Source organism: Oryctolagus cuniculus, chromosome 4, assembly GCF_051225735.1.
Source record: "Oryctolagus cuniculus isolate XC-2025 breed Fujian yellow rabbit chromosome 4, ASM5122573v1, whole genome shotgun sequence".
Lineage (NCBI taxonomy): Eukaryota > Metazoa > Chordata > Mammalia > Lagomorpha > Leporidae > Oryctolagus > Oryctolagus cuniculus.
In genome coordinates this window covers 9014904-9029743 of record NC_142870.1, presented here as the reverse complement: position 1 = coordinate 9029743, position 14840 = coordinate 9014904, and the positions used below count along the sequence as shown (strand labels likewise).

Below are 14840 nucleotides of genomic sequence, written 5' to 3'. Positions count from 1 at the left end.
GGAAGTAATTCCACACAGCTGAACAAAGTTGGAGGTAGTTAGCAGGCAAATGATATACCCACAGGAGGCAGAGATCGGAAGCTCTTTCCCAAGGACCACACAGGGAATCTGTACTGCCCTCAGTGTGGGCCCAAACTCTCCTTCAGTCTCCCACTGGGTTGCCAAAGTTAGGGAATTGTACCATCTCTGGAGAGCACTCACGTGAATTCCGTGTGTTCTCTCTCCCACCATCTCTTTTTTCACAGTCTCAGTTCAGTAGCACCACAAATTCACTAGGTCCTAATCTCCTGTTAATTCACCACCACCACCACCCCCCAGAGTCAGGTTTTTCTCTCCCATCCCATTCTTCATTAAGATTCATTTTTAATTATCTTTATATACAGAAGATCAACTATATACTAAGTAAAGATGTCAATCGTTTGCACCCACATAGACACACAAAGTATAAAGTGTTGTTTGAAGACAGTACTCTTTAATTCTGAGGCCAGTATGCTGTTTAGGGCATTTGTCATTCTATGAGTCTGCCGTGTGCAGGCTACGGCATTAACCCACTGCGCTACAGCGCTGGACCAAAACTTTCCATTAAAAAGAAAAAGGCAAACCAAAAATTAACAGGAGGCAAGAAATAATAAGGATCAGAACAGAAATAAATGACATTCAAACAAAAAATCAACAAAATAAAGAGCTGGTTTTCGGCCGGCGCCATGGCTCACGCGTTGCGGCGCCGGCACACCGGGTTCTAGTCCCGGTCGGGGCGCCGGATTCTGTCCCGGTTGCCCCTCTTCCAGGCCAGCTCTCTGCTGTGGCCAGGGAGTGCAGTGGAGGATGGCCCAAGTGCTTGGGCCCTGCACCCCATGGGAGACCAGGAGAAGCACCTGGCTCCTGCCATCAGATCAGCACGGTGCGTCAGTCACAGCGTGCCGGCCACGGCGGCCATTGGAGGGTGAACCAATGGCAAAGGAAGACCTTTCTCTCTGTCTCTCTCTCTCACTGTCCATTCTGCCTTTCCAAAAAAAAAAAAAAAAAAAAAAAAAAAAAAAAAAAAAAAAAACACCTGATTTTCTCAAAAGCTAAACAGAAGAGATAAACAGAGATGAAACCTGCTCATTCCTTGGTCTTGAACATCCTACTCTCCAGAAGTGTGATAAATACACCTCTATTGCTTACACAGGTCCAGTCTCAGGTATTTGCTACAGTGGCTCAAACGTCCAAGACCTACACAGACAAAATCCATGATGAACAAGCCAGGACCAGGCACCTCTACCACGACTGAAGGAGGCAATGGAAACTTTGAGGAGAGGCTCTGCAGTGGATTCAGTCTTGCGTCCTCCAAGTTCACGTCCTCTTCCAGGCTCAGGTGTGACATGGGGGTAACGGGGCCTTTGTAGATGTAATAGATTCACTGAGGGCCTGCTGGGTTAGGGAGGGCCCCAAATCCCACCACGAGTGTCCTTACAGGAAGGGAAGAGGACACACAGATGCTGCAGAGAGAAGAGGCTGTGTGAGGACAGAGGCACAGCTTGGAGTTCTGCTGCCACGTTCAAGGCCCACCAGGGACAGACGCAGGCAGCAGCCACTGGAGGAGGCAAGGGAGGATTGGGTCAGAGCTTGGAGAGAGAGCAGTGCCCTGCCATCCCTGGACCTCGGGCTTGTGGCTTCCAGAACCCTGAGAGGATGGATCTCTGCTGTTTGAGACCTCCACCATGGGGCACTTGGATATGGCAGCCAGGGACTGATGCACCCGCCCTGGAGTGCAGCGACCACAAGTCCACAAGAGGGCAGTGTCGGGCAGCACACGCTGCTCCTGCAGATGCAAACTCAGGGCCTGAAGAATCAGTGAGGCCTTTGGGGAAAACTAAATAGTGTTTTAATGATTGGCACACAGGTATTAATTTTAACTTTAAAACTTCACAACCATTACCGTCTTGCACAATACCGACCTTCGCAACAGCCTGCCGTGGGGCCCCTTTGGAAGAACACCCTTGTCCTGCTGTCACCATGCACACAGGGAGGAGTCAATTTGCACAAAAACCCTGTTCCTCAACAATCTAGACAAGGGCTGTTCATATCTTCTACTTAATACACTAAAATGAAATAATCTTTGAGAACAAGTTTTACAGTTAACTCTCATAATACAACTCTATTTTTTAAAGCTTTTATTTAGTGAATGCATTTTTCATAGGTACAACTTTGGAAAGATAGTGGTTCTTTCCCCCATACCTACCTTCCCACCCTGACTCCTGTCGCACCTCCTACTCTCTCTCCCATCCCCCTCTTCATTATGGTTCATGTTTAGTTTAATTTTATATACAGAAGACCAACACTATATCAAGTACAAATTTCAACAGTTTGCACACACACCCCCCACACACACAACATATAGAGTACAGTTTGAGAACAAGTTTTACAGTTAATTCTCATAGTACAAATCATTAAGGATGGAGGTCCAACCCAGGGAGTAAGTGCACAGTGACTTCTATTGTTTCTTTAACAATTAACACTCTTATATATGATGTCAGAGGATACCAAGGCTATGGGAGACTTTTGTGAGGACAGACATCAGTTTTTGGACACACAGTTTTCTCCTCTCTTCAGAGAAAAGTACATCCTTCTTTGATGGCCCCTTCTTTCCACTGGGGTCTCACAGAGATCCTTTGTGTAGGATATTTTTTGTCATAGCATCTTGGCTTTCCATGCCTGAAATGCTCTCACAGGCCTTTCAGCCAGACCAGGAAGCCTTAAGGGTTGGTTCTGAGGTCAGAATGCTACTTACAGTGAATGTCATTCTAGGAGTCTGCTCTGTGGACTGCTTCCCATATTAGACATTCCTTCCTAATTCTGTCTATTATTTTTATGAGGCACTTGAAGCTATTTATATGATCACTTTTACACTTAAACCTAGCTTTATGTTGACTTTAGCATTTCATATGATCACTTTTACAATTAAGACGACATTTTTACCACCAGTTTTAGTGGGTTTGGAGTCCCATGACAAGTGTTTAGGCTGTACCATTAGAAGTAAATCTGTAGGACGCTATGCAGAACTACACAGCTTTACAGTTATAGACCACCTCCTCCCTCTCTGATTCCCCCTCTTATTTTTTGCTGGGATTTTTTTTCCAGTTGACATTATATACATATGATTAACTCTATGTTACATAGAGGTCAATGAATAGTACAAGAAAAAAAAGAAAAAGGAAACAAAGAAAAAAAGGAAATACAAGATAGAAGATAACAATAAAAAACTGTCCCTCGACTGTCAGGACGAGGGCTATTCAAATAATTCTCTCTAAAAGTATAATACAACTCTTTGAGGACAGAGTTCCTGCATGGGAAGTTGGTGCACAGTGACTCCTGTTGTTAATTTAACCATTAACACTCTTACATATGACGTCAGTGATCACCTGAGACTCTTGACATGAGCTGCCTAGCCTGTGGAAGTCTTTTTTTTTTTTAAGGGAAAGGTTTATTGTTGGGTGGGGGAAACCCAACAGGCTGGAGGGAGAGAACAAAGAAGGAGAGTGGGGTTGAGAGAGAGATCAGGAGAGAGAGCACGTGTGCAGGAGGCAGGTCCTGTTTTACTCTTGCAGGGAGTAGGGATGTGGGAGCAGTGAATCCCATTAGGTTTGGGGTGGAGCTGATGCATGTGGTTGGGCCATGGGGCTTAGGACCAAAGCTTACTGTGCAAGGTGACATGGGGCCAGAGTTTAAGATGGTGTCTGGGGCATGGGTGGCACCCTTTTGCTAACATTCTCCCCTTTTGTTTTTTATAGAGCAAGTGTTGTATAGGATTACCTCAGCCCCAAAAGTCCAGGAGGGGTGGAGGGAAGATAATCTTTATTTAGATCTACTTCAAGCTGACATGGGGCAGCGAGTTACTCTCCATTGCCATGGGGCGACATCTCAACCCATGATCTCTGGGTGGGGAGCGAGTATATCCCTGTAGCAGCATTTGTTGACCGCCTGGTTGGTGAAGACTTTGGTTTGTTCCATTATCACCTGTGAACACTTAAACAGACAAGATAGTATAAAAGCCAGGGTGAGTATAGCAGCCATTAGTCCCAGGAGTGGCGTTAACTAGGTAATGAGAGGACCTATAGAGGAGAGCAAATGAGGGGGGCCTCTGGAACTTAGTGAGGACTGTTTGATGGATGTGGTTTTACGTGGCCTGATTGGTTAACACAATAACAGCACTGGTAAGGCCCATCTGTCCCATAGTACCATGCCTTTTAGTGAGGTGATATGGCTTTGGACCTAGTGACCTCCCCTTGTAACTGTTAGAGGTGTTTTGGAGTTGTGACCCACAGCTGTTCCTGAGATCAGTACTGAGGAGAGAGAGGCTGCAAAGCTGATCCCCACCAAGGCTGGGAGAAAGGCCACGCATCTCCTATGGATAGAGGGTTTTGTCTGCAGAAAAATTCTGGACAATCATACAATATCAAGTTGGGGAGAGGACCATCGATACACCCAGGTCGGTAGTTAAGTCACTGATGTTAGAGGCTGTGATTACAAAGGAGTGAGGCCCCACGTGGGTTAGACAGGGTCTAGAGCAAAGGACAGAGTCATTATTAGAGGACTTAAGAAACCTGCTGTCTAAACCATGAATAAGTTTTCTGATTGAGAGGCAAATAGAAACTGACAGAGGGGGCCTGGTAATAATCAGGTGGGCTTTAAGGCTGTGCCAGTTATGAGGCCCAGACCTATTTATATCTCCACATGGGGTACATCCTAAGGGAGGTGTGAACCTCCTTAGGAAGGTACCCTGTTGACTTCCATTACCCAGCTGGCCTGGAAGGAGAGCTGGCCAGGTGAAGACAGGTGGCATCTCTAACAGGAAATTTGCAGTGCTGCCTGCAATGTTGCTGACCCTACTTGGCCGTCCCCTCCGCAGCGGTGGTTACTTTGGAAGCTGGCCAAGTGAAGGGTTTTTCAGCTTGGAGCCAACAAGACCTGGGCGTTTTTGCTTTAGGGCAGTTCTGTTTCTGGTGATCCAACTCTTGGCTGGCCGAGCTGCCAGGCCTCTTCATAAGCTGACTTGTGCTGCAGCCCTGGCTTTCCACATCAAAAGCCACTGCAGTGGACTGGCCTGTTGGGTCTCCCTGAGGGCAGATCACTGTACAGAGCAGCCCTTAGTAGGCCTGCACCTATCTTTACATTGCTTCTGATGCCTAGCTTTGCCTTCCTTCTGGTTTTTGTTAAAGCAGACCAGAGGATGCAAGTCAAGGGGTGCTCAGGTCCCATCTCCAGGTTTTGGTGGCCTAAATTAGAAGTCTGTAGTCACAGGCATGTTCTGATAGTGGTCTTTCTGTGAGGTAGACAATGCCCATGAGGAGAGCTATGTTCTCACTTTAGCATCAAACATGATGACCATCTTATATATAAAAGTTGAAGTCATTAGTAAAACTTTCTCTCCCTTCCTTTGGTATGAAAGGGGGGGTTTGCCTGTTTACTGTGCCCATGGTAAAGTAAATCTAGCCATGAAATCACAATTTAAGCTCTCATTTTGGCTATGCTGTCACTACAGAAAAATGATAGCCATCCCTTTTATAAAACCTAAAGATCAAACTGTACAACCTGGAGGGTTCTTCAGTGTAGAGTCAGGTTCCATCCTGAAGAGAATAGAGGAATGAGGGAGTAAGTAAGGCCCTCCTAATGAACTGCTGTGGGAGAAATCCCAGGAGGACACACACTGGATGATCCCTCTCTATGTCATATAGACTAATAGCTTTTGTTTTCCATCTGCTGATCTCCTTGATTTACATTTCAAAATAATGCTTTAGATATCTCCAAATTAAGAATTTTCCAAATAAGATAGCATCAAATTTCAACCTTAGTTATTTTTTTTAAAGATTTTTATTTATTTATTTATTTGAGAGGTAGAATTACAGACAGTGAGAGGAAGAGACAGAGAGAGAGGTCTTCCACCCATTGGTTCCTTCCCCAGAGGGCTGCAATGGCCAATCTAAGCCAGGAGCCAGGAGCTTCTTCCTGGGCTCTCATGCGGGTACAGGGGCCCAAGGACTTGGGTCATCTACTGCTTTCCCAGGCCACAGCAGAGAGCTGGACTGGAAGAGAGGTAGCTGGGACTAGAACCAGCACCCATAAGGAATGCCTGCACTGCAAGCAGAGGATTAACCTACTGCGCCACAGCGCAGGTCCCATCCTTAGTTACTTTCAAGAGTATAGAACTATTTTCATATGGACAACTTAAGAAAACATTAGCAAACCCAAATAGTTTTTCTATAGAATGTAAGGTGTTAAGAGTATCAATGTTTAGAGTTAGACACATTTATTTCATTTTCCCTTATCCTGAGAGAGAGAGAGAGAGAGACAGAGACAGAGACAGAGACAGAGACAGAGAGACAGAATCTTCATCCACCTGTTCACTCCACAACTTGCAACGGCTGGAGCTGCATCAATCTGAAGCCAGGAGCCAGGAGCTTCTTCAAATTCTCCCATGTGGGTGCAGGGGCCCAAACACTTGGGCCATCCTCTACTGCTTTCCCAGGCCATAACAGAGAGCTGGATTGAAAGTGGATCAGCGGGGATCAAACTGGTACCCACATGGGATGCTGGCAATGCAGGTGGCGGCTTTTACCAGCTGCGCCACAGCGCCAGCCCCCATGGCTCTGATCTTCACTGCAGTGATGGAAATGCAAAACTGCACGAGATGAACCTGTCCAGAACTCAACACACGGGCAAACACACACACAGAGCTGGGGGACTCTGGGTAGGGCTGCACTGTTCTACAGTGGTCTGAACTGTGATATTTTACTGTGCATATCACAAATTGTTACCAGTGATGGCAACTGGCAAAGTCTATGGAATCTCTGTGTTATTGCTCACAACTGCATGTGGATCTACAATTGTCCCAATAAAAATGTCCCTTGGAATGCAGCAAGGGTCTGTCCCGGGCTATTGACCTTCTGTTAACCCCTGGTTGGACCCTCCCTTACAGCAACCTATCCGGAATCCGTGTGAAGCCCCATGGTCCGTGAGAAATGTCCAGTGTCTGTACAGCCCAGACAGTGGCCACTGAGACACGAACACTGAGCACCTGAAACGTGACTATTGCAGCTAAGAACTGACTTTTTCATTGCATTCATTCAGTTTCCTATAACGGACATTGCAGTGGCCACTTGTGTGGGGGGGGCAACTACTGGATGACACGGAAATGAAAGCTGACCCTACAGCCTCCAGTCCCCCATCCTAAGCAGACCGCAGTGAGGAACATTCATTTCCTACCACTCAACCAATCAACCACATCTCCAAGGATGGAACCAACTCTTCATTCTGAAGGGTGGACAGAAATCCTGACACACTGTGAAATATTAGGCAGTGAAAGTCCTTCCCACCTGTACTCTGCAGTGTCGCTCCCCGTCTTCGTGGAGGAACAACACAGGACCCTGCATTGTTCTTCTGTCTGCTCGGCCCTCCCCGGGTTTGCTGCTGGTTCTTCCCGGGTTGGCTACTGTCCCTTCCACCTCCGTGGAAGGGCGGTTCCCCCTGCCACATTCCCCACTTCCGCGGGGGAGCGGCACACCGCCGGCCGGCTCTCTCGGGGGCTGCACAGGTGTTCCCCTTAGATGTTCCCCTTAGATGTTCCTGGTGCATGCCGTCTCTCTCCTCCTTTATAGTCCTCCTCTGCCAATCCTAACTCGGCTGCCCACACGCCGAGTACGCTGCTCTCCTCCAATCAGGAGCAGGATCAGCTCCTGGAGGTCATCACTCAGGTTGGCAAGAGGCAGCTGCGTAGAAGCTGTTTTCTCCTCTCCCAGTGCCATATTGTGGGAGAGCAGATGCATAGAATAAGTCTTAATTCCAGTAACTCAGTCCAGTCCGGGTTGCTCCCCACACTGCAGGACCCCCATCCAGGTGAGAAGACGGCCCAGCAGGTGTACAGACCCAGACGTGTGGCTTATTTGGCCAGTGTTTCCCAACCATATTGAAATGCTTCATTCTTTTCCCTGGTTAGGGGTGAAATCAACAGAAACTTGATCTTTTGTAATTTTTTTCCTCTCAATTTATTGTGCAATTCTAGTACCAAAGATGGCAGTTCCAGGAATACTCTCAAAACACCAGAGAGAATGTGCTTACAGGGGTCCCAATTCTACAAGGACAAGGAGGAATAGCTGAACAGCTGGGGGGATGGGGGAAGGGAAGGCTTTGGAGAAGCAGAGATAAAGCTCAGCTCAGATCAATAGCATGTCCAAGTTGAACAGATCTTTGATGCTAGGCAGGCCACTAGCAGCAATCACCAGCCTAGGGCTTCACTTGGCTGGTTTTGCAACACCCAGCCAAGAGGCCCTCTGGGAATCTCTGCACGCAAGGTCATTATGGAACTGGAAAGCCCTGCCCAGGGCGGGGCGGAGCCTGCCTCTTCATCTGCACACTTAGGCAGCTCTGGGCACAGCAGGTGCCTGTGTACACTCAGCACGCTCCAGACCCGCACACATGGTATAGTCTTGCAGCTCAGGCTGAGAGGTCTGCGGGTGTTGTGAGCTCCCACCCAGCCATGTCGTCCTGCAGCCGCGTGGCGCTGGTGACCGGCGCCAACAAGGGCGTCAGCTTCGCCATCGCGCGTGCCCTGTGCCAGCTCTTCTCCGGGGACGTGGTGCTCACAGCGCGGGACGAGGCGCGGGGCCGGGCAGCCGTGCAGCAGCTGCAGGCCGAGGGCCTGAGCCCGCGCTTCCACCAGCTGGACATCACGGACCTGCAGAGCATCCGCGCCCTGCGCGACTTCCTGCGCCGGGAGTACGGGGGCCTGGACGTGCTGGTCAACAACGCGGCCATCTACATGGAAAGTAAGGAGGCAGGGCGGGAGACCTCCCCAGAGCCTCCGGAGCAGTGGGGTGCGTCTACTAGACGATCCTGGGGTGCAGGATCAGCACCAGAGTCTAGAAAAGGGACCCCCAAGGAGCAGAAGGAGAGGCTGGGAGACTAAAGACTGGGAAGCTAGACCCTTGGGGAGTGGTGGGCTTTTCAAGACAAAGGGACCTTGGTGTTTCCCAGGCTTCAACACCAGGGGGCATTTCCAGGTCCTCTTCCATCTCTATGATTGAGATTTAGGCTATGCATTGATTTTTCAACTGATTTTGAAATAAGCAAGTTATTTTTTACTGGTGACAAGAGATGGCCCGTGGAGGTTGCCACTTTCAGGAATGGAGGATGTTATCCGATGACAGTGAGGTTGGCACAAAGCAGCAATGAGAGGCAGACTTCTCTCGGGGTGGCTGGGTTTCCCGTGCACTGCTTTAAGTCTACAGAATTCTAGCCAAGGGACAGGCTCTGTGGCAGATGCTGCTCAGAACAGCCACATCCAGTGTGGCAGCGCCAGTTCCAGTCCTGGCTACTCTGTTTCTCATCCAGCTTCCTGCTAACATGGCTGGGAGCTGCAGAGAACGTCTCAAGTGCTTGGGGCCCTGCAACCCTCAGGAGAGACCTGGGTAGCTTTCCTAGCTCCTAGTTTCTGCCTTGCCCAGCCTTGGCAGTGGTGGGCATTTGGGGAATAGAATAGGAGCTGAAAGATACTTTGCTTTCTCTCTCTCTCTTTCACTCTCTCTCTCTCTTTTACATTTCAAATAAATGGACATTAAACATTTTTTAAAAAATGATTCCCCGTATCTTTCAGACCCCAAAGTTGTGGACACCACGCCCTTTCATATTAAAGCGGAGGTGACTATGAACACAAACTTCCATGGCACCCGAGATGTCTGCACGGAGCTGCTGCCTCTCATGAGGCCCGGAGGTGAGTCTCCTGGGGACCCCACGCTGTGCCCTCAGGAGGGAGCTGGCCCTGTTGCCCGGGCTCTCAGCTCCATCCCTGCTGCCTGTCCTGCTCCAGCTGCACCAGCCTACTGCCGCCCCTGCCAGGGGCTGTCCTGGGTCAGGACGTCGTCCCGCTCCTGCACTGCCCCTGCAGTCTCTGCCATTGGCACACCTGGCGCCTTCTGACCCTGCATTCTTAGCTCACAGGTCTCCTGGGAGAGGCTCCTCATTTCTCCCATGCCCATCTCATGTCGGAGGCCCTGGGGGTGCCACCCTGGGCCCTCTCTGCTCCCTGAGTGACCTGAGTCAGCCTGGCAGGTCCTTCCTAGCAGTCACCCACTGTATCCCCCAGAGGACGTCTCCTCCTTAGACACCCTGAGCTGTCCTGCCTCTCCGTCACCTCCTGATGCCCGTAGCAGGCTAAAACACATTTCCAGAGGCTGCTCCTCCACCCCTGTCACCGTGGCCACCTACCTGATCCTGGCGGTCACCCTGTCCTGCCCCGTCCTCCACAGTTATTCCAGGGCTGGGACTGAGCTCTACCCCGACCCATGCATCCAGGTGCGCAACTACCCTCAGGTGGGGCTGTGGACAGGTGCAACCCTCCCCTGGGACCTCCCTTCTCCAGCACTTTCCTCTCTGGCATTCTGTCCACCTCTGACAGTCTCGCCCTCCCCAGAGTCCAGGCCCTGAGTGTGGCTTACAGGGGCCTCCTGTAAGTTAGCATGGCTAACTCCAGGCTCATGGTCACTGCCCTCCAGTGGGCTTTGTTCCCAACACAGCACATGGTCACTGTCTTTGTTGGGAAGTGCTGTAACACTCACCCCAGCCACTCTCCTTCCATCTACACCGAGAGGCACCAGCCGACACTTGCAGGAAGACTGGTATGCGAGGTGGAGAGTTGAGGACTTGCACATACAACTTACTCAACTCCTAACCTGTTTTCCTGACCTGTCCCTGGGGAAGGTCCTACTGCCTCCAAGACTCTGCTTCAGCAGGACCTCAAAGGACGGCTTTTCCAATGTCGCTGCCTCCTCTACGGATTCAGACTTGAAGGCAACAATGGAGCTCCTGCAGACTGGCGTGGTGTCGTAGCCAGTAAATCCTCCCCCTGCAAGCCAGAATCCCATATGCGTGCCTATTCGAGTCCCAGCTGCTCCACTTCTGATCCAGCTCCCTGCTGATGGCCTGGGAAAAGCAGCAGAAAATGGCCCAAGTACTTGGGCCCCAGCCACCCACATGGGAGACCCAGATGAAAGTCCTGGCTCCTGGTTTTGGCCTGGCTTAGCCCTGGCCATGGCAGCCATCTGGGGAGTGGAAGTGGAAAATCTTTATCTTTTTGTCTCTCCCCATCCCTATGGGAGTGGCCAAAGGTTGGAAGACCTTTCCCTCTTTCTGTCTCTCCTTCTCTCTCTATAACTTTGACTTTCAAATCAGTCTTTAAAAATCGGAGCTCCTTATGCCAGTACCACAAATCCTAGCCTGTTCCCCTTAGAATACACACTGCTGTGTGTCTCTCAAGAGAATGTTCTCTGGTCTCAAATCCCCATCAGCTTCGGTCTTCACCAGCCATGATGTGCACACCTTTTCACATAGTGATATTTTTAAATGATTTTATTTCTTTGTTTGAGAGGTAGAGTGATAGAGAGAGGTAGAAACAGAGAAAACCTCTTCCATCTACTGGTTCACGCTCAAATGGCTGCAATGGCCAGAGTGGACCGATCTGAACCCAGGAGCCAGTAGTCTCTTCCATGTCTCCCACATCAGTGCAGGGGCCCGAGCACTTAGCCCATCTTCCACTGTTTTCCCAGGCCCTAAACAGAGAGCTGGATAGGAGGAGAAGGTCGTGGGACATGAACCAGCACTCATAGGGATGCCGGTGCCACAGGCAGAGACAACCTACAGTGCCACAGCACTGGCCCCTCATATAGTGATTTCTGGTGTATTTTAGGCAGAGTGGTGAACGTGTCCAGCATGGAGAGTCTCAGAGCCCTTAAATCCTGCAGCCCGGAGCTGCAGCAGAAGTTTCGCAGTGAGACCATCACGGAAGAGGAGCTGGTGGGGCTCATGAAGAAGTTTGTGGGAGACGCGAAGAAGGGGGTGCACCAGATGGAAGGCTGGCCTGACACTGCCTACGGAGCAACCAAGATGAGCATCACTGTCTTGTCCAGAATCCAGGCCAGGAACCTGAGTGAGCAGAGGGGAGGGGACAAGATCCTCCTGAATGCTTGCTGCCCAGGGTGGGTGAGAACCGACATGGGGGGACCTGACGCCACCAAGAGCCCAGAAGAAGGAGCAGAGACCCCTGTGTACTTGGCCCTTTTGCCTCCAGATGCCGAGGGCCCTCATGGGCAGTTTGTCATGGACAAAACAGTTGAACAGTGGTGAGCTCACCCCCAGCTCCACCCATGCGTCCTGTTTTCTTGCCTGTCCTGTTTTAACCCAAAGGACTTTACACTGTCAGCCAATGTCCCAGCCACTGGGGAAATCCAAACATCGCTATCAACTAAGACCTGCAAATGTTCTACGACTTCTGTTGGCTACTCAGTGACTAGAGTGCTAATTCTGTGAATTCTCTTGAGATCCCTCTGTGATGGGTGAGAGAGGGTGCGACTGCTGAAAATAACAACTGGAAATCAAGGGTTGAATGAATGCTTCTTCAGAAAGGTCTATATGCAGATTGTTTATGTGCTGATGAAAATCCACCCCACATGCCAGGACAGGGGAGAGAGATTGGGCTCAAGTAGGAATTCAGGAAGCAACCTTGGGAACTGATACTCAAAGGTTGCCTGGAAGGAAGAGGGCTGACAAAGGGTAGGGTCAGTCTTTGCTAAAGTGACCTAGCAGGATTCTTTTGGAAAGCAGACTGGGGTGATCAGATGTCCCCTGTGGAGTGGTGTGGGGTGAGAAATGTGGTCAGGAGCCAGGGTGAGCTATCCTGGCCAGGGCTTGCAAGGACAGAGGCTGAAGCCCCAGGTCAGTCCTTGTTGAGCAGAGGCGTCAGAAGAGCTCCAGGAACATTTGGTCAAGGAGCGAGGCTTTGTCATGGCCCAGGCAGACACCAGCCAGGCCATGCTGTTGGTTCTTGAGGCTCCTGGGGCACTGCTCTCCTTGTTCCCATAAATGCTGAGTAAGTGCTTCCCCCAGGGGGAGGCCCTGAGTAATCACAGCTGGATTGAATGGAAGCTCAGGTCTAAGGCAGAATTGCCAGGCTGTGCAGTTTAAAGAAGGGTCTCTGCAGAAAGATCTCCGTGCAGTTCTCCAGGTGCATTACATGTTGGGCTGAGGGAGGTGGACACAGGTGTCTTGCATTCAATGGTGGATGTATCTGGATGAGGTGTGTGGGGTTCCAGCATAAAGTGGAGTTCTTAATCATGCAGGTCTGTGCCTACATCTGCTCTTTATGGGTTACTCATTAGCAGCTTCCTGCTGTGCACTGGGAAAGCAGTGGATGGTGGAACAAGTACTTGACTTCTGCCAGCTGTGTGGGAGACCCAGATGGCGTTCTTGGCTACGTTAGGTACAGCCCCAGGTACTGAGGACATTTGAGGAGTGAACCAGAGGATAGACGATCTCTTTCTCTCTCTTTCACACACACTCTCTCTCCCCCTCTCCCTCTCTTACTGTGACACTCAATACATTCAACTAAAGAAATAAATGGTTTAAATAGTAAAGTAGTGTTGAAGTTAACAGACTGTGCTTTGTCAGATGGCCTTTTCACAAAAACACAAAGCTCTACCACCTACTGAGACCAGGGAGCAGCGTCAGGGCCACAGAGACTTAGGTCAAAGGTGTCCTCACAGGCACAGTTGAAGCAGGACCCAAATCCTGTGCCTAAGAAACAGGAAAGTGAAGCAAATGTGGACACAACTGTCACATGCAAACCGGGAACATGAAATGCAAAGATCCCCTGTTTAAGCAGAAACAGCTCGAGCACCCGTTGTCCTGGAAGACGTCTACGTTTAGAAAGATGAGGTCATTTCAGCGACTATCACACAACTACTCTGGTCCAGCCCCAGAGGAGGTCTCAGTCACTCACCTCTGTCCTAAAATCACCTGCCTGCCAATTATGTGAGCGTGGGGTCAATGCTCACGACCACATGGCATCTTTTGGTCCCCCCCCCCGCACAGGAAGTTCCTACTGAGGTGATTGGTGTTTCCTGTAGTGATCTGATTTTTTGGCATTCCCCCAGGAGGTCTTGATGGCTCTTTGGAGAGCACTCAGGAGACATGGCCAGGCCTCTGGCAGGGCTGGTAGTAACAGGGCAATTGTGAGAGGCACAGAAGCAGATGGGCTCAAGGACTCCTGCAAGGAAGAGGAATCCCCCAAGTTGCCCACATCTGTGAGGACGGAAGCCAAGCATGGGGACAGCACCGTGGTGTGCAGCGAGCAAATCGGAAACTGACACAGAAGGTGCGTTCCTAGGAGACAGTCTCAAGGCTGCAGGACCAGCATCCTGCTTCGTTCACATTGCAGGGTGGAGGGACGAGTGGGCCGGCTGGGGGGGCAGACAGCAGACGTGGAGGGAAGGAGCCAGGACCAGGAGCTGCCACCACTGTGTCCCTACGGGGCCCCAAGGACACTCATGAGGCCCCTGGTACCTCCAGTGAGAACACAGACGAGTCCAAACACAACCCCCCAGTTTGAGCCCACAGTTCCTCTTCCTGTGCAAGAAATTAAAATGTTGGGGGAAGATAGAGAGGGAATTTTTAAAATGTGGGCCAAGCTGTTCTAATTGGCTTCAGAGAAGGACAACCCAGAATGGAAGGAGGCAGTAACAAGGGGTCTCACCTTCCTTTCCTTTCCCCTCCTCTCCCTCCCTTCCTCCCTCTCTCTCTCTCTCTCTCTCTCTCTCTCTCTCTTGTGTATCTCTATCTCTATCACTATCTCTATCTCCATTATATTTACTAAGATTCTGCCCATAGCTTTATGTAACAGACAACAGCATACCAGCCTGCCACTCAACTGGTTTATGCTTAAGTCTCTGTTCCAATAGGAAGCTGTTTAAAAAAGAAATGAAAAGCCTGCTGTGTACATGCTAACTATCTTGGCGGGTATGCCATGAAACATG

General features: G+C 50.1%; 2 protein-coding genes across 5 annotated transcripts in view; one reads left to right on the top strand and one right to left on the bottom strand.

Moving 5' to 3' along the window:
• Window positions 1-14840, bottom strand: part of SETD4 (SET domain containing 4) — a 94034-nt gene that overhangs the window by 61170 nt on the left and 18024 nt on the right. The gene's annotated exons all lie outside the window — the stretch shown is intronic.
• Window positions 8410-13442, top strand: LOC100344189 (carbonyl reductase [NADPH] 1). The gene is made up of 3 exons (XM_008274851.5): window positions 8410-8804; window positions 9632-9748; window positions 11720-13442. The coding sequence occupies exons 1-3, from the start codon at window positions 8516-8518 to the stop codon at window positions 12154-12156; spliced, it is 843 nt and encodes a 280-aa protein (XP_008273073.3). The 5' UTR covers window positions 8410-8515; the 3' UTR covers window positions 12157-13442.